A 23,016-nucleotide genomic window follows, 5' to 3' on the forward strand; every position below is an offset into this window, starting at 1 on the left:
CGCGTTATGATAATTTGTCTGCTCACCTGACGGCAGTTATTGACACGACGACGTCAAAAATAAAGCATTTAATGCTTATAGTTACATTCCCTTACTGAAGAAATCAACGACTTGTTCTATGTATGTCTTATCAAATTATCAGATGGAAAATAAAATATTAAGGTCAATTAACTGATCTTTTAGATACCGAATAAAGTATTTAACTTTATTACAGCGGCATTCATATGAATTAAATTGATGAACAATGAAAGAAGAAATAAAATAAAAGTTCGGAATAACGTAACTCTCTTCGGCTATTTCCGAAGACAAAACTTGAACGTTTTACGTCTAAAATATGACGTCATAATGTAGACTGAGCACGCGACGTTTAGTTAAACTTCGGCTAATGATTTGAATAGGCAAACAGGCGGATCCTACTGTGTGCGTTTCACATAAATTTTATTCTACAAAAATCAAACTGCACTGTGTTAAATCTGCGCTCGGTCTAACGGTCACACCGTTTACATATTATATAACATTTGTAACATTAAGGAGTCCATATTTTTATCAATATCTCTTGTCAGGGACCATTAATATGTACAGCTAGCCTGGTCAATTTGAAAATATGGACGTCATATAATTTGATCTTGGGTAATAACAGAATATGATTCAAATGGCGAAATGACATCAAAGATCCGATAATTTTCCCTCCATTGTTTGTCTAAAGTGGTTCGGAACCAGACGAGTTGACTTCCAAAAGAAGTACAAACTGAGACGTATCTGCAACGATATTGTATTTATTGTTTAACATGAAGGGAGAGGGCGAATTAAGTTTTTATAACTTGTGTCCAATCCCATTGCAATATATAGTGCAATAAAACATGTTCAAATCAATCCAAAAGAATTATGTTTACGAGATCATGGCGAGTTTCATATATATATATATATATATATATATATATATATATATATATATATATATATATATATATATATATATATATATATATTTTTTTTTTTTTTTTTCTCCCGGGATAGTTGGTTCGTGTAAATGGGATTATGTTATGATTATTGATAATCTTTAAAAAAAAATAAAGGAAATGAAGATATTTTTTCTAAAATTACATAATGAAGTTATGATGTGAAGTTCATCGTGGAAGATGGCTTAGGACACATTCAATACGGGTAAATGCACCCCGTTAGTTTGTATAATGTTGCAATAACCTTTGTTAATATCTAACGAGGCCGTTGTAGGTGTAGATTCCTAATTCGCATGTACATGCATGCATTCTCAAATGTATTAAATAAATTCCTTAAATTTTCAAAATAACTTTAAAAGCCAGAAAAATATTACTGAAACTGTATCTGCTTTTGTGACAACATAATTTATAAACTATTTTTTTTTATTTCGGTCTGTTAGACAGGTACTAAATGTGTACGTTGTCAAGTTAAATTACAAGTTTGAGCCGAATATTCCGACTAAACGCATTGATAGATTGTATTTCAAAATAAAATTCAATTTTCTTAAAGCTTTTATATAATTTATCAATTATTTCTTGCTGGGGTTTATTGACTTTTCTGCCAATTTTCGTCAAATAAAGTCACATCCCAACTAAATAAATGAAAGAAACGCTTAAACTGTGTTTTCTTTTTAATTCACGGTAAAAAAAAAATATACAGCATTTTCTTCCTCTACAGTGCATCAATACTATCAGGTAACTAAATCTAACGGTGTGTATACACAACACGATATTCATGTAAAATTCTAAAAGTTACAAGCCCCTGATTATTATATGTTGATATCACAGTTGTTTTGGACTTCCAAAATATATTTATTTTGCATGAGATTAATAACAAAATCATGAAAAAACTTCAAACAATAAAAAAATGAAAAAAAAACTCAGTTAAACGCTTGAAATGGAATCTTGATGATGAAAGTGCTACAAATGTAACAAAAAAGGTCTATATTGTTTTTAGTCTGTAGCGATGAAAAACTTATATAAACTTTCATTAACAACTAAAAGGTCTAATTCTTTGAATGTCAAAAATCAATCAATTTAAAAAAAAAAAAGGAAAAGAAAAACTATTAACCAAATGCAAAAGGTGTAGAAAATAAACTATCAAATAAAATAAAACCTCTGGAACAAGCATGTTACCATTTCAATCCAAATAAACAACACCCAGATCACATTCACATTGTCAGTAGAAACAAATAACAAATAAAAACCTATGGTTTGAGCAGAAAAGTGGTACATGTAACAATATTACAGTTTAATTAAATAAACAAAGTGAGCTAGTACCTATACAGCAACATAAAAAGGAAAAATAACAACAACAAAGCATGCTAACCCTAATAAAACAATTAAAACTTTAAACAAATTGAATTTGAACAGATCCATACATCTCAAATAGCCATTGCTGATTCTTCCTGAAAATTTTCCATCAGATTCGTGTTAAGAAATCAATGTTATGCAAGAATATGAAGCACACTTAACAAAAAATGAATATATCCAACAGTCACCACGTCTATACTGACAGGTACTTGTATCATAAACCACTTACATATACTGTACATAATGATAAGAAATAAATGTTATTCTGATTGAAATAAAATCTGTAAATTCACTGAGACCTTTCTGATACAGTTTACAAGATTTTGTATATGTATGCATATCATATCATAGAGTGAATTGATTTAACAGTCTAATTTTATATAAAATTGAAATAACTGTTCAAGTTTTCTTTTTTTTTTAATACTATACAAATAAATATGAAGACTGATAATAGTTTTCTGATAGACAGTGGATGGAATGACATGACATAATCTGGAAAGATAGATAGATAGGAAGACAGATGAATAACAATCATTACAGACAACATTATCTGAACATTCATTTAATTCACATGAATCACTGACACATCATACACATAATATTATATGATAAAACATTAAATGTGGTTGCTACAGGACTAGAAACAGGTACATGTATGTGAAATAAAATATAACTTAATGATCTATAATAACACATATAATTTACTTTCCGTACAAGCTAAAATCCTAGTATGTGTAACAAAAGTGGAATGCAATTAAATACATAAATAAATAGTACATAATTAAAAAAAAAAACCCACAATTCAGCAGGATCGTCAGAATGTTTTAAAAACTGCTGTTGAACCCTTAAGTCCAGAATATAAATCTTATTTTGTTAACAAAGACTGGTCATGCATAACATATTACCTAAACAAAACTGCAGGTATAATACACAAATCAGAATCCATAAAATGATCTGGTAGATTGGCAGTATATTTCAAAACGTTCATATGATTCTTAACAGCTTAGCTATTGAGCATGGAAGTACTTATGTAACTTGATTCCTTTTCCATACAAAAAACACAATGAAATTCCTTCTTTAAATCCTTTTTAAATGAAAATCCTTTAGACATGTAAAAGATATTTTTCATAAAGTTGCATCTTTCTAATTTCTTGATGCAGATCCTTTTAATGACCAGTGCATAGATTTCACAATGATTTCACAATAGATTCACTTTCTAATTGTCTTCATTCCACACTGCAAATGTCCTAACTAGCAGTCTGATATCTTGTGTCTTAGACACTTTTATTGATTCCCTATACAAGCTTTATATCCTCACATACAGATTTCAGCCAGAGATTTCATCAGTGTCTCATTTCTCTCCAATTTCTTGGTGGTGTCTTTCCATTTCTGTTCCGTCTTTTCTAGCTCTGTATTCTTGTGACATTCATAATGGAAGTCAGTCCCTGTAGACTCATACCTGCAATCAACCAATCAAAATTTTTTTTAGTATCTATCTCAAACAGTCACATTAGCATGCAGATAAAATTCAGAAAGATTGGTCAGTTGCTCAGTCGGTCATGTAATCTCAAGGAGGCTGAAATACATGCATTACTGGCAAGTAACAATGAGTAATTTGGGCCATTGAGTGAGTGTAGGAAATTAAGTTAATGAGCTCGGTATTTTTCACTTTCTTTTAAATTTTTTTTTTTGGGGGGGGGGGGGGGGGGTGGGATGGGGGAGGAGAGTTGGAAAGGCATTATATTGCCTTTTTTGATTATTTTATTTAAACAAGACAACATAGCAATATCTGTGTGATCCGACAATCAACAATCTGTTTAGATTTACCATTTTTCTCTGGGAGGCCTCAACTTCTCAATTTCTTCTAATTTTTTCAGCTCTAGTAGTCTTTCTTCCTCCAGTCTGAGTCTATCCCTGCGTAGAGTGGCAATGTTACTCTCATAGGGAGTGGTTAACATGCCCATTGATGATGCTAAAATCAGAAATATAAATATAAAGACCATATCAGATTGTATAAAAACTTATATGGACTGTATGCATATGTATGTGTTATGTCCACCGGGTAAGCCAGGGGTTCAACTTATTTTTACTACGTATGCCAATGAATGTAACATTTCAATATATGCATGTATGATTATGTTTTCGGACGATACATTGTATGTTAGTATGTATGTTTTATTATATTTATCACTGTGTGCATAATAATGAATAATGATTTCAATTGAAATTCATATCTATGTATAAGCTATCTTTGACCACAATCTTGTAAATTGTTTTATATAAAATCAATAAAAGAATTTGAAAAAAAAAAAAAAAAAAAAAAACTTATATGAATACTAACTGGCAATTTTATATATTTCAATATACAGTCTATGCCTATTAACTGCGAATACCTTGGCATTGCGATATGCAAATTAATACCCTTATCAAGCAGAAAGATTTGGCCAAAAATAAAACAAAATACACGTAAAACAAGCAAAAAAGGCCAGGTGAAAAATACTTCATGATGTACTTATGCTTGCAGCATTTACCTATAGTAGGAGCCTCTCGTAACATTGAATACATTTTCTCTTCATCGCTTCTCTCCATCATCTGGAAATCTCTAGAGTTATACTTGTAATATTTGTCATCCACAGCTGTCTGCCTCAGTTTCTGGAGAGCTGACTTGGCTCTTGTGTAGGCGTGTTTCCTTCCCGAGGCTGGCGCAGACATACACTGCGAACGTGAAAGTTGATCCTTCAGTTTCTCCTCCTCCAACACAGCACTGAAGGTGACAGGATAGTACTTCTTCGCTAGTGAATCGTAAGTAGCTAATGGATAATCTCTCCTCTCCACCATAGTATAATCATCTGTAGGGTAATATCTAGACTTTTCCGATCTGGATATCGACGGAGTGAATCTAGAAAGCTTGGCCTCTGGAAATTCCTTGTCATAGAGATGGTCGATCCTGACAATCTGTTCCATGGAAGGTTTCCTCATCATACTGTCACTGAATGTCACACTGCGGGTGAAAGTGTTGGAGAGTTCCTGGCTCACTCGATCCAGTTTTGTCGCCAGATTACCCAGATTTCCACGCCTGTCCTCATACTTTTCTGGGTTAAACTTAAGGTGCTGACAGAGCCTCTCTGAAGTACTGGTCAGTTGAGAATTACTGAGATAGTCAGGCTTCTCGCTGCAAGGAAATACAAATGTCAAATATATATTAGTTTTGAAAATGATTGTTTATGCATGGCATCAGATGACCAAAAGCTCTTTTCAGTGAACATGGCATTATGAACTACAATTGTTCTGCTTGTATATTCCATGTTACACAGTAAAACCTCAAGGTAAATATTTCAGCAGAGCATTAAAATTAAAACACAAAAATCTGATCAACTGCGATGAACAATGTACATTATATAATTGCCTGATGATAAAGGACATTTGTTTTTAGGGAATCATGAAGACAATTTAAGCCAAGCATCAGTTGTAAGAGAGAGAGAGAGAGAGAGAGAGAGAGAGAGAGAGAGAGAGTTTTCAATATAAGTATATAAACATATATGTAACAGCATACCTCCAAACAAAACAGCTAGCCGCCTTTTCTACAGCACTGTTAATATTTTTATTGTTTTAATTGATTCTCAGTCAACATGAATGCTGACAACTTTAGTGAAGCAGAAATTTAGTGAAGCAGAAATGAAGTTAACCAAAATGTTACATGCTTAATTACAATGAAATTCATGATTTCCTCCCCTAAAACCTGTTCTTACTGTAACAGGATACCATAGTGCGAAACTTTCTGACAAATCTGCCAATAAACCATTGCCCACTTTACATTAATTCCATCGACCCAGTTAAAGTACATGTACAGTCGTTTGACCAGTTCCGAATTTTGACCAGTTCCGAATAGTTCAGAAGTTAAATAGCAAAAAATTAATGAAATAAAACATGGAGGAAAAAATCAATACCTTTAATATAAACACGTATTAATGCTTGTTTGAATTCTGCTGTAGTTTTATTTTTTGCGGTCATACATGTATTTGATATCGGTCTTAGATTATTCGACCTACTTTCGCTTTGTAATAAATCCAGGTCATTGCAACGCTAATATGCAGGTAAAATCGTCTGTCGGTGCCTTAAATTTTCACTTGTGACAAGATTTCTTTTTTTGAATGTAGGTTTAGTATGTATTCTAACATACCCAAAAGCAAACAGGATAAAAATAAAATAAAAACGCAAGTGGAAGCAGAATTTTATTGAGCCATCATTTTACGAGTTCCGAATACCCAATTTGTTTCCCTCTGTTTTAGGATTTAATGAAGGGATTGATTAAAACAAACACTTCTGGAATTCATTAAATGTCTTTCTCCGTCTTAAATAAATCATATTGTACCACAATAATGATAAGTGGAGGGGCTGCGACTGTATTCCGACAAGATGTTAGAAACCAGGCTATATTATTGTTACGGTGATTTTGTCTGTCATTTCCGTGCAAATCAAACTGTCTTGTTAAGAAAATACCAATAACTGAGATGTTTGCATTAAACCTGTTATTCAACAGGTTCAATCAATAGTTTTAGGACCGACACTTTTTTATCTGCATTCCACATGTATAGGAACAGTTATGTTATTCGGAACCCATCGGCTTATTCACAACTGGTAAAATGGCTTCCCACGTAATTTGTTAGAATAAAATTTTATTTAAAAAAAAATAAATGCAGTTATATTGCATTTATATCAGCAGGGATATGGTGTATATCGGCCAAAAAATCAGATCTAAAAATAACACCCAGGAACATTTACAGCACCTCCAAATCTGTACCCTATTCGGAACTGGTCAAACGACTGTAAACCCCCCACCCCCACCCCACCCCAATCACCCCCCCCCCCCTAAATAAAAAGATTTTATAACAAGGCCGCCAAATAACACAAAGTTAACTATGCTAGTGAAAAACACTTGCGCTTTGCAAATGTATTTTCATTGATGACTTATGTTCAAGATCTCTGCACGGGCCCTGGAAGTTATTGTAAATATATTGAATGTGCATGTATAAAAATGCACATTCAATATATTTACAATAACTTCCAGGGCCCGTGGATCTCTGCAAAAGTTCATGCATTGTGTCACATGGCAACGCACGAAACCCCATTCATCTGACTGCAATAAGTGAACTGTTTCATGTTGCAGAGTGTGACTTATATTGCATTTACCAATATGATGTTCGTTGGCCATGTAGCACAAAATCCTCGTCAGGATTTCTAAAGGTTTGACTTCGACTGAGTGACAAACTTGACATTTTCGTCTGTTTACGGAAGTCTTCAAACAGCACATGCGCATCAGATGAGTCTATTCTTAGTCTTTTAAACTCTCTTAACAAATGGGGAAAATTATCCCTCTTTAAAGCTTGAGATAAACTTTGAGCGGATGCTTGGTGTGGGCTTGTTGAAAGATCTAGAAAGCCTGAGAAGGAGGAAAACCTCGTTTTGTTTTTATAATGGCAGGACACGACCCAGAAAAGTTTGATGGCATGTTTCTTGCTATGTGTCAGCGATCGGAAAAAGGCATTGAAGAGGTTGTTATAATTTTGTGAAGATGATATAGAAAATGTTTTAAAATTTATATTTTGAAAGTGAAAGTAGATTTATTCCTTCTGTTCATTTATTTAGATAGAAAACATTTTCATTGCAAGAGAAAATTACAGCTTTTCGGTACAGACCTGTACATCTGCGGGAAAAAAATAGTTGATAGACAATAAACGTTAGTAGATAATAAACGTAATTTCAACACATGAACACGTGCATTATACATGTAGAAGGGTGTCAGTATAATGAAAAAAGAGATGTGACCACCAGAAAGCACAAACTCAAACCCTTCAATTAATGAACTAATGCTCTACCGACTTAACTAAAGGGTTAAACCACTAGTTAGTTATAGTTGGAGATGACAATACTTAACCATGAATACATGCATACTATCACACTCTTAACTCCCTCAAAGGCCACAGAAAGTGAAGAGTGTCAAAGGATGTTTTTCTTTTTAATAACATTTAAAAGAAAGATTTTATTTAACCACTTTGATTACTAATTAAGGCTAAAAAAATCTTTTCTGAAACAAAAACATTATATTGATATTTTTTACAGGTCCTGGACTGTCTTTTTAGTTTCCTTGTCAGAAAAACAGATTATTACACTGGAGGAACTCCAGGGCTGGCAGAAAAGGTAAGGAAATCCCCTTTACAGATATCTCTTGCACAGAAATCCCTAACACATTTATTTCATTTATTTCAAAAATTGAAACCAAAATCATGTTGTATATCATACTCAGCTTTGATTATCTATGCTGTTTTAGAGCTGCATTTGATTTTTAAAATACTTGTTACAATGGACATGATATAGATGCATTTAGATGATTTGAACTGATAAAAAATAACGACAATCTGAATTTTTGCAGCTTTGCAAATTAGCCTGTCAACTGATTAATTAGATTTTCTCCTATGAAAAAACACATTAGATATTGTTTAAAATTAAATTAACCCAAGATGTTTTAAAAAAAATTCTTTTTGAATCTCATTTATATATTTGGTTGACAGATGTTGATGGAACATTTCAAAAAGTATGAAAAAATAGCAGAAAAGCAGAAAGAAGAAATTAAGAAAGAGAGAGAAGAGCAAGAAAGGAAAAGAAAGGAAAAAATAGCGAAGCGGAAAGCAGAGGAGCAAGCGGAAATGGAGAGACTCAAAAAAGAAGAGGAGGAGCCAAAGATAAAGGAAATTACAGACGAAGAGGCTGAAAAGATACAGAAAGAGCTTGAAAAGGTATTGAGCCAATGAGGGTTCACTGCTACCAACTGGCAAAGGACATTTATATCAACTTCAAAAGAAAATAAAATAAAGTTACCTTTTTGATGTGTAATTAACATTTTGTATTCCGGGTAAATGGATTTACCTTTGGTTACTAAATTTTGCAAAATTTTTTAAAATTGAAAAGGGTTTACTTTGAAATAAAACTACTTTTAAAAGTTATGATATGTTAACTAAGTACCGAGTATCATCATGTACCCCAAAAGCAAACAAAAAATTCTATTATAATTTTTGATTAGTAATGTTTTGGAAAATGTTGATAAAATTAAGGATTAGAATTTCATGAAAGTAAAAAACCTACATTTCATTATGATAATTTTTATATTCTTTGAAGCTTTCTTGGCTTTATACATAAATTATTAATGTACTCTGTGTGTATTGTCATTATTTTACTTTGTGAAGAAAAAAGAAACTCCTGCTGAACCTGAACCAGAGGAAGATAAGAAGGATGAAAAGACAAATGAAAATGGAGACAAAGATAAAGTATGTGTATACATGTAGTTATATAAATTAAGACTAAATTGAAAATATCACATCATTGAATGTTAATCAAATCAGCCAGTATATTGGGGTTTCTTAATTGTGATTCTGTCTTTTAAAAGTCTTTGTTGCTTTGTTGAAAGATTTTGCAATAGAAATCTATTGAATTTTAATGATATTAAGGAGGATGTGCGGCCATCTTGTACATTTGAGAATGAGAATGTAAACATTTCTTGAACTGGCTTGTTTCTGCCCGAAACTGAACAAAACTGATGCCAAAAGATATAAAAGCAATAAATATGAGATTCTACATGTTTTTTTGTATGCAAATTATGCATACAAGACTTTAAACAGCTGTGGAACTGCGCAGCTACAGACTTATTTTGAAGATCTAAAAATCTAAGAAAAAAAAAATATGAAGGGGGTTCATTTGTGTTCTCTCTACAACCATTTGTTGAGAAAAAGTTTGAATCATGCACATTTATGTTGTAACTTAACCTCAAAATAGGGTACCCTATTTTTATCAGTTGGCATGGGATCTATTTTTAGAACAAACAAAAATCCAGTCTATACTTAGAACAACTGTGTCTATGGAGACACATTGATGTTATATTTGCATAGAAAAGCATAAATGTCAAATCAAAACAATCCGTGTTGAATTTGATATACATCTCGATACCCGTTCCATGTTTGTTTTATTGGGATTTTATTCAGCTCTACAAGTATAAATTAAAGTAAATTAGTTTCTAAGTGGGGTAGGGGTCCAAAAGAGTGATTGTCTTAAATTAAAAAAGTATACATTATATTTCATTGAAAATATATCTTCAATGTACCTCCATAGACACAGATAAAAATATCTTGTGGTTTTTGAGGCCCATTTTAAGAATAGAGTAGCCTACTTTGAGACAAAGTTACAACTTAAATAAGCAAGTTAAGACCTTTTTATCAACAAATGGTTTTAGAAAGGACACCAGTAAACGTCCTTCACGTTTTTTCAGATTTTTAAATCTTTAAAATGAGTCTGTAGCTGCGCAGTTCGACAGCTGTTCTAAGTGATTGAAAAGGCATTGTCCTGTTCTTGTATGCACACTTTTCAAACAAAATGACATGTAGGAATTCATATTTTTAGCTTGTACATCTTTTGGCAACATTTTTGACCAGTTTCGGGCAGAAACAAGCCAGTTCAAGAAATGTTTACATTCTCATCTTCAAATGTACAAGATGACCGCACATCCCCCTTAAATCAGTATCAATATTGGGATGCCCTAGGCTATTATGTATTGGAGATTTGGAGGATTTTGTGATGTTTCTTTAAATTTAATTTTAGTCATGGGGAAGGTTATGGAATTTCTAAGAAGTTATTACTGACTTCATACATGTATTTCTTTTAGGCTGATGATGAGGATGATGCTGACAAGGGGAAGCTGGATCCTAATGTAGGGAACGGAGGGGACATGCCGAACTACCGCTGGTCCCAAACTCTGGAGGAGATCGAGGTCAGTACTCACATATATTTGTTATTTATGCCTAATGATTGCTGGTCCAAAACTCTGGAAGGAATTGAGGTCAGAACTCACATATATCATGTAATCTAGGACACATGTCTAACTACTGCTGATCCCATACCATGGGGGAAATTGAGGTCAATACCCACATATATTAGTTTAATTAGTTTTATATGCCTAACAATTGTTGATCCCAAATTCTTGAGGAACTCGGTGCATAAAAGAAAGAGAGCATTGCAGATAACATTAAAAAGAAACAGGATTAACTTTTCCCTGTAAATATTTCCTTGAATTATGTTAAACATGTTAGGCTAAATGATAAAATTATATTTCAGATACATGTGCATCAGTATCTTTGGATTGGAAAAGGATTTTTTTTTATCCCTCCCAGTATTAAACCTCTTGCTTGTACTAGTATTCTCTGTTTTATAAAAATGGAATTGAATTTTCTTTGTTCAATTGTTTTATTCATTAATCATTATTGATATACGTGTATGGTAATTAATATCCTCCATTTTAAGGCAGAATACACTAGTTTCTGTACATATTTATAGTTATTACATGTACATAACTAGAGCTCTGATTTAATCCTTTCCATTTCTGTGATCAGTGCCAGTGCTGGTTCGACAAGAAGTTCCCACTTAAATCAAAAGATGTTGTAGTTGAAATCGGTAGAAAGGTATGTTACTCACACACGCATGTTCTTCTCCTATATATGATATGTGCTTTCAATGCAAAAGTTTAAAATACATATGAATAACATATTTTATACCCGAATCAATAAATTTTTGCAGTATTTGCTTCCATCTGGTTAGATATGATTTATATAAACTGGACATGCTAAATACGCCTCCTTTAACAGTGTAGTGTTGTCTATGGAATCATTTACTATAATGATTATGTACATTTTTTCAGCACTTAAAAGTTGGTCTGAAAGGTCAGCCCCCAATAATGGACGGAGAGACATTTAATGAGATCAAGGTAGAGGAATCAACGTGGACAATAGACAATGGGAAATACATCACTCTGAACATAGAAAAGGTAAAAATACATGTATGATTAATTCCTCAGTTAAACGAGCCCTGTTTTCATGTATTTATAGAGTTTAATTGACTGATGTCTTTAACAATGACTAATTATGTGGATTATCATTTATGCTTCAAAACCAATTTTTGTTGTTTTTACTGTTAATTGAATCTGCTAAAAGAAAAAAATATTGAAGTGACAAATACAAGAATAGTTCTTAAGGTTAGAAATAATGTATTTGAATTATATGAATTTACATTTTCTTGAAGCTGAATGATCCATACACAAAAATTGATGTCCTCTAACATTATTCAAACTGCTGTTAATATTATTCAAACTGCTTTATTTTCTTATTCAATAGACAAAATGTACTATGTTCTCATTTTACAAACTGCAAATAAGAAGGTAAACAACGGACTATCAAAATAAGTGATGAATTTTAGCAAGAAAAGCAGATCTATTGCAAAAGGAATCAAGTCGTCTTGATTCACAGTGAAAGTTTTTTTTTTAATCAGGTGAACAGAATGGAGTGGTGGAACAAACTGATTGTAACTGACCCTGAAATTAACACCAAGAAGGTCAACCCCGAACCCTCAAAGGTACCGTAATACTAAAATTTAGTAAAATGGTAATACTATCCTATATTTTTATTTAGATCTTTGAATTTCCACTAAAAGAGATCAATAAGGAACTTTAATTAAAAAATGTTCATATAAATGTTTATATTTGTCTTCAACTAAATGATCGGTACTTGTTTTCAAGGAAGGGATTTTTGGGGTTTTTTTTTTTAGGGGAACGTGAAAATTGCAGGGATTATAAAGATGTACCCTGATTTTCTATTTCAGTTGGCAGACTTGGAGGGAGATACCCGCGGACTTGTGGAGAAGATGATGTATGACCAGAGACAGAGAGAGATGGGTCTCCCCACCTCCGAGGATCAGAAAAAGAAAGAGATCCTCGACAAGTGAGTTATAAATTCCATAGCATTTTATGTTATAATGAAAGGGAAAGAGGGAGAACGTTGTAGTATGGACTATGGAAGAAATATTTTATTTATGTTGTAATGGATTTGGAAAATTATTTATAGTGTTATGATCCTCTTGACCCTCTCTGTTATAAGGGATTAAGAAAAGTTGGCTTTTCTTCATATTAATTGACATGGAGAGGGATTTTGTATGTTATAATGGACTGGGTAAGAGGGGAGGGTTGTATGTTATAACAGACTGGGTAAGAGGGGATGTATGATATAACAGACTGGGTAAGAGGGGGTATGTGTTATAACGGACTGAGTAAAAGGGGAGGGTTCTGTGTTATAACAGACTGGGTAAGAGGCGGATATGTGTTATAACAGACGGGGTAAACGGCGGTTATGTGTTATAACGGACTGAGTAAGAGGGGAGGGTTCTGTGTTATAACGGACTGAGTAAGAGGGGAGGGTTCTGTGTTATAACAAAGTGGGTAAGAGGCGGATATGTGTTATAACAGACTGGGTAAGAGGCGGGTATGTGTTATAACAGACTGGGTAAGAGGGGGTGGTTCTGTGTTATAACGGACTGGGTAAGAGGGGGTGGTTCTGTGTTATAACAGACTGGGTAAGAGGCGGGTATGTGTTATAACAGACTGGGTAAGAGGGGGTGGTTCTGTGTTATAACGGACTGGGTAAGAGGGGATATGTGTTATAACAGACTGGGTAAGAGGCGGATATGTGTTATAACAGACTGGGTAAGAGGGGATATGTGTTATAACAGACTGGGTAAGAGGGGGTGGTTCTGTGTTATAACGGACTGGGTAAGAGGGGATATGTGTTATAACAGACTGGGTAAGAGGCGGATATGTGTTATAACAGACTGGGTAAGAGGCAGATATGTGTTATAACAGACTTGGTAAGAGGGGGTGGTTCTGTGTTATAACGGACTGGGTAAGAGGGGATATGTGTTATTACAGACTTGGTAAGAGGGGATACGTGTTATTATAATGAACTGGGTAAGAGGGGAGGGTTGTGTTTTATCATTTTTAGTGGTTTAAGAAAGATGTATTGTTTACTTATCTTGTTATAATTGACTGGAAAGGAAAGGGTTGTACACTATTTTTTACTGGAAACGAGCAGGTTATTATGTTGTAGTAGAATTTGAAATAGTGGTTAGGGGGATGCTGACATGCTATATGTTATTGTCAACTAGGAAAGTGGTGTTAATGTTATGTAATATGTGTAATGCATCAACATTTTTTTAAAACAAAAATCTAACTTGTACAGAAAACAATTTAAGTGTTCGTGTCACTTTGGGATCATCTTTATGTGTGGATCCTCTCCGACTCAATAATAAATGTCAAAGTTAAGGCTTAGCTCGATGATACAATTGATACATGTACATATGTTGTACATTAGTAATGTTTTTCTTTATTCCATCGTTACAGATTTATGAAACAACACCCAGAAATGGATTTCTCCAAGTGTAACTTCAACTGAGTCATCAACACTACATGTATTTACATCTCATATCATTTTTTAATTAAGATGGAAATATTCATGTTATGAATCCATTCAACAGACTGTGAGAAAGTGACACTTGTTATAAACAATATATACACATAACAACATTATCAGCAAATACAGTTTTGTATTATAAATAGTTTTTATTTTGAGTGTAATGTGTATACACATGATTGCTTGATGTATTACAACTAAAGATTACATAATTATAGTTAATAAATTCATCATAACTCATAAAAAAATTCTTGTTTATTGATAAGGTGATTCAAAATTAAATGTTTTAATTTTTCACGTTGTTTATTGTTGAATTGTACATAGCTATTTTATTGAGAAAGAAGTTTAAACAATTTCTGGTTTGAAAACAAAAGTCATTGTAATGATATGCCATAAATAATGAATTAATTTCATGTACAAAGCGAAGTATTCCATTTTTTCTTATATCACTATTTGCTCAATATATTAATAAAACTGTGAATGAGTAAAAAAAATGAATTTTAGAATTAACTCGGGGAAAATCCATCATAAATGTTCAGTTAGCGTAGAACTATCAAATACAGGTAATCATGTTAATTCAGGAATAGGAAATGCTTGGTAATACACCTCATACCAAGGAATAGTTTTCACTAGTTAAAAATAAAAAATAAACTTTAAAAATCTTAATGAATTGAAATACCGGTATGCTTAATATTAAGCACACATTATTCATTGGATTATTAAGTAACTTTTCAGTTTTTGTATGTTTGCTCTGTCTTTACATTTGAGCTGGAGAAAAGTTAAAATAAGAACTGAATTATACTACATTTCCTTTTAGCTCACATGCATTTTGTTGATTTAACAGTTTCATTGAAAAAACTAATCGACATCCATTTTCAGTATTAATTCAGTCCAAGGCCATGTAATAAATGATGAGTGGCCACGTTGTTTTAAATGTATCTGCTGTATTGCCGCCACTGAAGTTGTTAGATCCCCCACAACTGTTTTAGATCCTCCACTTTCTGCACTCTTTCCTTTTCTTTACCAAACAGGCCGTACTTCGGGGCCACCGCTCCTATATCGCCCACATATCTTGGATCCGCCGCCTCATCGGCTGGCTGCCACCTAAAGTGGGGGGAAAAGCACACGTACATGTAGCATTTGTTGTGTTATCAATAATAATTTTCGGTTGGATTCTGTCAATGAAGTCTAGGTTTCAATAAAATGGAGGGGTTCCTTTTTCATAATATGCATATAGACAAATACAGATACTAATCTTGTTGATTTTATCAGGTGTTATTTACACAGTACACTAATCATCGGATGTCACAAAGTATACCCACACAAGCAGGCGTGTGTACAAATACACAATAATTACAGTGTATATTCTTAGTTTCTTACCGAGTGTCACAGCTGATACGTACGTAATCCGTCAGGTTGGACGTCGACATGTGGACTGTCCTGTAATATTGACCGTGTTACATTTACCAAATAATTGACAAGTTTTGTGTATAATGTTAAATTTACATCTACCGAGTTTGATTCCCTCTATTTCTTACGGAAACATAGTTAATTCATAGCTCTATAGAAACAGTCAGACTGATATATCTACACGCCCCGTTTATCGATCTGTCAAAACTTACAGCGACTGAAACAGACAGCATCCCCCGTGTATCGATTGGTCGAAACCTACAGCGACCTAAGGAAATCACGGACTGCACGAAATAATCATGATGATGTCAGACTTAAATTCCAAGGAATGCATTTTATTGATATGATGTCTGATAGTTTTCTGTATTGGAATACATGTACTTTACATACTATAAGGGAGGTGTTTTTATATGTCAATAGTTTTTTGTTGGTGTTGCTATGAAAAAAAAAATATAAATGAAAACGTAAACAGAAAAGCATGTGATCCGCGTGCATGTCAAAAGGTCAGAGAATATGAGTTGACCTTGACCTTTCATATCGGAAGTGAACACAGGGTGACATTTTACTATAATAAAAGTACAATGTAGCAATCGATGCCAAAGAAAATTCGCAAAACCCGCTTATCCATGCATGTTTTTCTTTTGTGTAATGTCTCCTTCGTTCATATCCACATGAACCTTCGAAGAGGGCATTTTATCATTTTTGAAATGCTTTGATTTTAAAAACAACAACAATTATTTGGACCTTCGTGGTATATAGCGTGTCTGTACCTCATGGTAAATATCAGTACGTCTCCAGCCTGGAAGTCCGAGGTTTTCCACTTCCCGCCAAATTTTGATGTAATCTCGAACGGGTCCTCTGTGAACCAACCAGTGCCTGTTTACAAAATTTACTTTCATTCTAATGTTTTGTGTAACGTTACACCTATTATCTTTACATAAAAAATCAAAACTTTCAACATGACAACTTCAACAATTATATCGTCTAACTTTTATTTTGCAAGCTTTGACTGTTATTCGATTTTGCTTAATTATTTTTAAAGAGACAAGTGCATGTAATATATACATTTAAATACGTCCTCTTTATTCAAAATCAACAATATAACCTCATCATATATAACATACCTCCAACGTTTTCTTTCTCTATATCCAGTTCTCCGTATGTCTCTTGAAGCTGTCTAAAACTAAAAAAATTAATATTCACCATTTACCGTATTTCATGAATACACAACTGAAACCTGATCAAGACAGGACATTCTTCTAGACTTGATCAAATATACCACCCCAAAACGCGGATCTGGAAGGGGGTAGGGATGATCCAGACCCCCTCCCTTGCAAATTCAAATTTCTTTAAATTTTCATTATAAAATTACTCAGACCCCCCCCCCCCCCGAAAACTCAAATAACCATCGGACATTCCCATGGAAAAATTTACTAGATCCGCGCGTGACTCCTGACCTTGGTAAAGAGTTGGATCCCTCACAGACCGCCAGTGTTCCCATTTCTACCGGCGTATCCCCAAAGGGAGTCCATACAGTGAACAGATTCCTAGATCCGCGCCCCATGTATACGTTGTCTACATGGGCTCCAGTGAATTGCTTACGGTTGATCCCCCTAGAAAGATATAAAAAAAAATCTCAGAGAGAGAGAGAGAGAGATTATTGGATGTTTTTGTTTGGGGGGGGGGGGTATTTTTTGTCTTTTAATATAGATTCAGCAGTAAGGGTTTTCTGAATAATTGTTAGCTTCATCAACTTTGATTTTAAAATAACACTGTTAAGTTTTATGTAGTGTACTTCTTAGTAACTTAAACATTCAATTTTGTGTTTCAAAATAAGAGCACCGTCCTGTATAATACACGGATTTATCACACTTAAACAAAACCCACCTCACCTCAACCATTTAAAATCAAACGTCTTAACCTCACTGTCCAAAAATCTCTCGAAAAACATTCTGGCTAAAACAAGAAAGAAAATTCATATAATTAGATTAAATAATTTACTTTTCCCGGGGAATTTTCTAATTTCGATATTGTAAAATATCCATGAAAGCAGGAGAGAGAAAGATAGAGATACGTCGATGTCCCTCCAGAACTTGTAGAACTTCAGGACTGTGTGTGATCTTATTCTTGCCCTGTTACAATATATACATGTAAGTCAACGTCAAAGTGAAAAAGTCGCAACGAGTCGGGATATTGTGATAGTAGTTTAATAATTAATTGAAAACAATGACGGATTGTATCTATAGTAATAAAAGGCGCACCATGATTCTGCATTTTTGACGGAACTATAACTGCTTCCATACCTCCATGAATGGTATGCATCCTCGGCCACACCTCTCGTCCAGCACGCCCTCAGTGGGCGGGGCCACTAACTTAAATTCAGCCTCCTTATTTACATATTCCAAGATTGACAGACGGGCCTGCAGAACTTCCTGTCTGTCATGAAATCCCCGGATGAATAGGTATCTAAAATAGAAAGATTATTGATAAATATGTAATTATTCCCACATTGTATTACATAGGTGTCGGAAACGGGGGGGGGGCTTTTTTGCAATATACAAAACAATAACCAAAGATATTTTTATTTTATTTATGCCATGAAACTCATGATTTAACCTTTGAGTACCCTGTCCGTGTTGCGTTGCTATATCTGCAGTAGCTTTTCACACACTTTACATGCAAAAATATGTAAATGTCAATATGAACAATTAAAATGCCTTTTTTGATGAAACATGCGGGTTATGAAGGTAACGATCATTGCAGAAAAAATAACATAACCCGCGTTACCCGCTAATCCTCGGGTTATGTATTTTTCGTTAATGTCGCCATCTTCATATCCCGCATGAATCACCAAAGATACTAACATTTAGTAGAGAGAAAAAAAATTAATTTTAAAGTTGATCAACCCTCTTTTTTTTATATATAATTCTAGCATACATGAACTTTCGATTATCTTTGAATAATTTATTAACTTACCCCTTTTCTTGAATTTCCTTTCGGAGTGCCTCTGGATTGTTCAGTAAATGGTTGCAGTCTCGTAGCTGTTGGAGGTCTTCCGATGGAAAGGTTACCTCCCTGGATCCCAGTGATACCTTTCGGGACATTGATTATTTCTTTAAAAAAATAACGTGTATATTACTATGAGAGAGAGAGATAGAGAGAGAGAGAGAGAGAGAGAGAGAGAGAGAGAGAGTATACGTTATTTTGTCTCATATTTCCAGAATCCGGACGGTCTGCTTTTACCACAAAACATCGTTTAACTTTAAATTTTACCTTATTTAACCAGACGGTACATATGTAAATTCATTTACGCTTCGTTACATAAACTTTTGTTACTTATATTCAAAAAAGTTATATTTAATTTAACCGAAGGGAGTGTCTCACAAATGCCTTGTTAAAATAAGTCAAAACCGGAAGTATATAGGTTGAAAACAAAAAAAGGAAATCATAATTTTAGTGCACGGGGGGCAATTAACGTGTCTAGAAATAGATTGTTTGAAACATAACGTTAATAGGTACATTTCACACTTGGACACAATATATTTAGCAAGATTTCGCTATTATTATAGTACATGTACATGTAGCTTGGTTAATATTTCCTCACTTAATAACAACATAAAGAAGGGTTACTTGTATTAAAATTTCAAAGGACAACTCTAATTTGTTGCTGTTTAGTATGAAAGGCAAAGATGTATATTACAAAGTAATGTATATGTGACTTGCATGCAAACGAAATAGTATATTAGGTACATGATACATGTACATGTAATACACCTCATGACCTGTCGCGATATGTGAAATTAAGTTTTCAAAGAAGATGGAAGGGTGGGGGTGGGGGGTAAAGATATTACAAATGCCCACTTTGTTTAGTCGTAAAACTTTCAAGTTTGATTTTTTTCCATTAAAGCTATGTGATAATGTTATAATACAAGTTTGCAAAAACACAATTTCTAACTATCATAATTTAGTTTTGAATATCTTAGCAAACGATTAAAATATATATATATATATTGCCTTAAGCTTTGGTCGTATAATGATCCCACAATCCCCGACCTAAAAAGCCCTATTATATAAGATAACCTATAATGTCTGCTACTCTAAACAATGAGCATGTCAGTCACAAAAATGTGCATTGTTTAAATGTTATTTGCAACTTTGGCCACGAATTTACGGACGTATTATTTTCTAAAACGTTCTTTAGATGCAATATGATATTTTTAACGTATATACTAGTGGGTCATCTCTCCAAGTTTTTGTTAATTGAAATCGGTTTGTTTTCAATTAGACCTTATTAGGACCCCGGTCTGCAGGCGCCCTATGGTGACCAGTCTGTACGTCTGTCTGTCCGTCCGAGGTCTTTTGTTCGAAGCATATCTTCTTCCCTTGTCCCAATCTCTCTTAAATTTCACCCACAGGTAAAAAGTGTGCATTGACCTTAAACCATATATATTTATAGTTCCAATGTTAAGGTCATAGCAGAATTATATGAACATTCTTCACCGGAGCATATCTTCACTCCCTTAGATCCATACTTATTCACTCTCAGGGTGCATTTGATCAAAGGGCATAGAGTAACCTTGAATGATATTTGTAGGTCAAGGTCATATCGGATCACACAAAAATCCTTTCCATGAGCATATATTCTCTCCACTTAGCCATATTTGGTTCATACTTCACATGAACAGAGCTTTTGGGTTACTGATGTGCAGTGACTCTGAACCAAGTCAATGTGATGGTCAAAGCAGATCTCTTCAAAATCAGATTTAGACCGTAGATTACGGTATTTCCTATTTGCATTATCTTGCTCAGGTTGAACAAAAAATGCCTGTATTTAAGGGGTCATGAGATTGAATTAAAACTTCTATGCCACCTGGAAAATATTAAGTTATAGGTCAAGGTCAAAGCAAATTTCTCTGAAATGCTTTTCATCCTACTGTCCATTATTTAAGCGGGGCCCTTTGCGATGGTCACCATCTCAGTGTTGTCTAATTTAGACTTTAACAAAAAAATGGAGTACAGACCCACTCTATAAAAGGAAAGGCATTGGAATTCTAAAAGATGACACTAGGAGGTTTTGATACGCATATCCATTTTAAATCAACATATTTCAAGTATTGGACATATTTATGGTTTACAAATCGATGTTATGTTAAATATATATAATTTGTTTTTGAATGATTTTTGGGAGTTGATTTTAATCAACAGTTTACACTCCTATGCAGTTACTCAGGTAAACCGAAATGAATAAAATGTTTTGACATAAGCCCAAATCATAACCGCTGACAAGACTTAGTATCCTTGAAAATATGAAGCATTGTTTTACAAGGATATTTATTTATAAATAATTTTAAAAATGGTCGGATTTTAAATTGTACGAACAATTCATGATCAATTTTGTAGTCGAATGAATTTGGAATACGAGACTATATTGAACTGTGGCGTAGGAATAATTCTCTTTGCTTGTCGGAGATACATGTATACATACGGAGACAGTCGAGCGTATTGTTGAACGAGACGATAATGAAGTCTAGCTGCAGGCACGTAGCATCGTTTTTTAAAGTGTGGAGGGGGGGGGGGGCGGGGGGGGGGCTCATCCATATAATTTTTGACAAGCAAAAAAAAAAAGGTTACTTTCCAAAATCCTGAAAATCCTAATCTGGGTAGGGGGCAGTAGGCATAACTTCAATTTCCTTATTTTCAATTCAATTTTTACATGGTCACAGAAAAGTGTGTGTGTGTCGGGGGGGGGGGGGGGCAACTCCAACTTAATTCAATTTTGCTGTGCAAAAAAAGGGGGGGGGGGGGGGTAGGGCAGCCCCCCCCCCCCCCGATGCTACGTGCCTGCTGGGCTGGTTGAACAAGAAAAGAGTTCCATTGCTCGATTCCTTAAATATCCAGAAATATTTCGATTACTGATACATAGTTTGATTACATTTTATTATTCTATCTATAAATTTTACACAACATGATTCATTTGAGATTTATCACATATAATTCTGGTCGGAAAACCCAAAAATTCATACCGGCATTAGAAAAAATGTGCATCATGCTAATATAGTGTATAGCTAAAAGCAACTATTTGCCATTCGAAATTACATATCGTTGATTTTAAAAACCAAACAATAATCCATAAAATCAACTTTCATTTGTATCTCCGTATTTTGATTAAAATATGTTATCAGATTTGTTGAGACATATATATTTTAATTTCAGCAGCTTATTCGTCCTTATATAGGCATTTTACACGCCATATCCACTCATCTCCTTACCTATAAACTATTATTTCGTAAACAAAAATTCCATATATTTTACGATTTATATCTGGACATTTTCCTATATATTCTTGTTTAAAACTCTCCTTTTAAAAGAGATCAACACAGACCTAAAAATGGCCACGACCATCGAACCCTCTTAAATGATTTTACAGTGTACATGTACCTGTGGAAAGGACAGGTGAGCTTCAAGGACCATGCACCAAAAAACGTTCACCTTCCTCTCATGTGTAACAAAGAAGCTATACAAAAGTTTTCCTATGTCAGTGAAAAAGATGAGATATAATCTGTATACGTACGTACATGTCTGCACTGGCATATCGACATTATGATATTGTTGGGTTATATATAGACTTACCTGTGCATACATATAAAAGGAATCCAACGTGACCTGGATTTTATCTGATAATCCAGCTAATCAGGTATCGGGTGGTTAGAGAGAGAGAGAGAGAGAGAGAGAGAGAGAGAGAGAGAGAGAGAGAGAGAGAGAGAGAGAGAGAGAGAGAGAGAGAGAGAGAGAGAGAGAGTATGGTGGGTTTACATATACGTTTTCTAGTGGTCAGAAACATTCATTGACTTAATTCTTTGTATGAAAAATATATTGTGTTTTTTGTGTATAATAAATAAAGGAAAATCATTGTAAGATACATGCTATAGCGTAATGAATATTGAGACACTAATCATGAA

At 33.9% G+C, this 23,016-nt stretch overlaps 3 protein-coding genes across 7 annotated transcripts; 1 reads left to right on the forward strand and 2 right to left on the reverse strand.

The window, feature by feature from the left end:
• Positions 1-1,617: 1,617 nt before the first annotated feature.
• LOC105328132 (uncharacterized) lies at positions 1,618-7,662 on the reverse strand. The gene is made up of 4 exons (XM_011428903.4): positions 7,503-7,662; positions 4,844-5,484; positions 4,140-4,284; positions 1,618-3,771 (listed from the first exon to the last, which is right to left on the reverse strand). The coding sequence occupies exons 1-4, from the start codon at positions 7,586-7,588 to the stop codon at positions 3,627-3,629; spliced, it is 1,017 nt and encodes a 338-aa protein (XP_011427205.3). The 5' UTR covers positions 7,589-7,662; the 3' UTR covers positions 1,618-3,626.
• A 22-nt stretch (positions 7,663-7,684) lies between these two features.
• Positions 7,685-14,942, forward strand: LOC117691572 (nuclear migration protein nudC). The gene is made up of 10 exons (XM_066070849.1): positions 7,685-7,864; positions 8,433-8,510; positions 8,882-9,106; positions 9,554-9,634; positions 11,023-11,127; positions 11,747-11,815; positions 12,052-12,177; positions 12,678-12,761; positions 13,008-13,126; positions 14,578-14,942. Exons 1-10 carry the CDS (start codon positions 7,787-7,789, stop codon positions 14,627-14,629), a joined length of 1,017 nt encoding a protein of 338 aa, XP_065926921.1. The 5' UTR covers positions 7,685-7,786; the 3' UTR covers positions 14,630-14,942.
• Positions 14,943-14,951: 9 nt separating this feature from the next.
• LOC105332699 (1-deoxypentalenic acid 11-beta-hydroxylase) lies at positions 14,952-22,758 on the reverse strand. 5 transcript variants are annotated; one of them, XM_034477890.2, is made up of 10 exons: positions 22,688-22,758; positions 19,034-19,170; positions 18,361-18,523; positions 18,132-18,189; positions 17,950-18,013; positions 17,515-17,670; positions 17,182-17,240; positions 16,828-16,933; positions 16,028-16,087; positions 14,952-15,751 (listed from the first exon to the last, which is right to left on the reverse strand). In XM_034477890.2, the coding sequence occupies exons 2-10, from the start codon at positions 19,159-19,161 to the stop codon at positions 15,613-15,615; spliced, it is 933 nt and encodes a 310-aa protein (XP_034333781.2). In that variant the 5' UTR covers positions 19,162-19,170; positions 22,688-22,758; the 3' UTR covers positions 14,952-15,612. The 5 variants fall into 5 exon arrangements, with proteins under 5 accessions (XP_034333781.2, XP_065926922.1, XP_034333782.2 ...); XM_066070850.1 differs by lacking the exon at positions 22,688-22,758 and adding an exon at positions 22,633-22,659; XM_034477891.2 differs by lacking the exon at positions 22,688-22,758 and adding an exon at positions 22,629-22,651.
• Between the last annotated feature and the right edge of the window lie 258 nt (positions 22,759-23,016).

Source organism: Magallana gigas, chromosome 9 (assembly GCF_963853765.1).
Source record: "Magallana gigas chromosome 9, xbMagGiga1.1, whole genome shotgun sequence".
NCBI classification, from domain to species: Eukaryota; Metazoa; Mollusca; class Bivalvia; order Ostreida; family Ostreidae; genus Magallana; species Magallana gigas.

What these genes read in the sequence shown, in the direction of transcription:
- LOC105328132 (XM_011428903.4), bottom strand. Translation starts at nt 7,588, where the DNA reads ATGTCAAGTTTGTCACTCAGTCGAAGTCAAACCTTTAGAAATCCTGAC. An exon ending in ACGAGAGGCTCCTACTATAG is followed by an intron (nt 4,285 to 4,843) that starts GTAAATGCTGCA and finishes TTCTGATTTTAG; the next exon opens with CATCATCAATGGGCATGTTA. An exon ending in AGGCCTCCCAGAGAAAAATG is followed by an intron (nt 3,772 to 4,139) that starts GTAAATCTAAAC and finishes GGTTGATTGCAG; the next exon opens with GTATGAGTCTACAGGGACTG.
- LOC117691572 (XM_066070849.1), top strand. Translation starts at nt 7,787, where the DNA reads ATGGCAGGACACGACCCAGAAAAGTTTGATGGCATGTTTCTTGCTATG. An exon ending in CGGAAAAAGGCATTGAAGAG is followed by an intron (nt 7,865 to 8,432) that starts GTTGTTATAATT and finishes TATTTTTTACAG; the next exon opens with GTCCTGGACTGTCTTTTTAG. An exon ending in TCACTCTGAACATAGAAAAG is followed by an intron (nt 12,178 to 12,677) that starts GTAAAAATACAT and finishes TTTTTTAATCAG; the next exon opens with GTGAACAGAATGGAGTGGTG.
- LOC105332699 (XM_034477890.2), bottom strand. Translation starts at nt 19,161, where the DNA reads ATGTCCCGAAAGGTATCACTGGGATCCAGGGAGGTAACCTTTCCATCG. An exon ending in GTACTGATATTTACCATGAG is followed by an intron (nt 16,088 to 16,827) that starts GTACAGACACGC and finishes TCAATATTACAG; the next exon opens with GACAGTCCACATGTCGACGT. An exon ending in CGTATCAGCTGTGACACTCG is followed by an intron (nt 15,752 to 16,027) that starts GTAAGAAACTAA and finishes CCCCCACTTTAG; the next exon opens with GTGGCAGCCAGCCGATGAGG.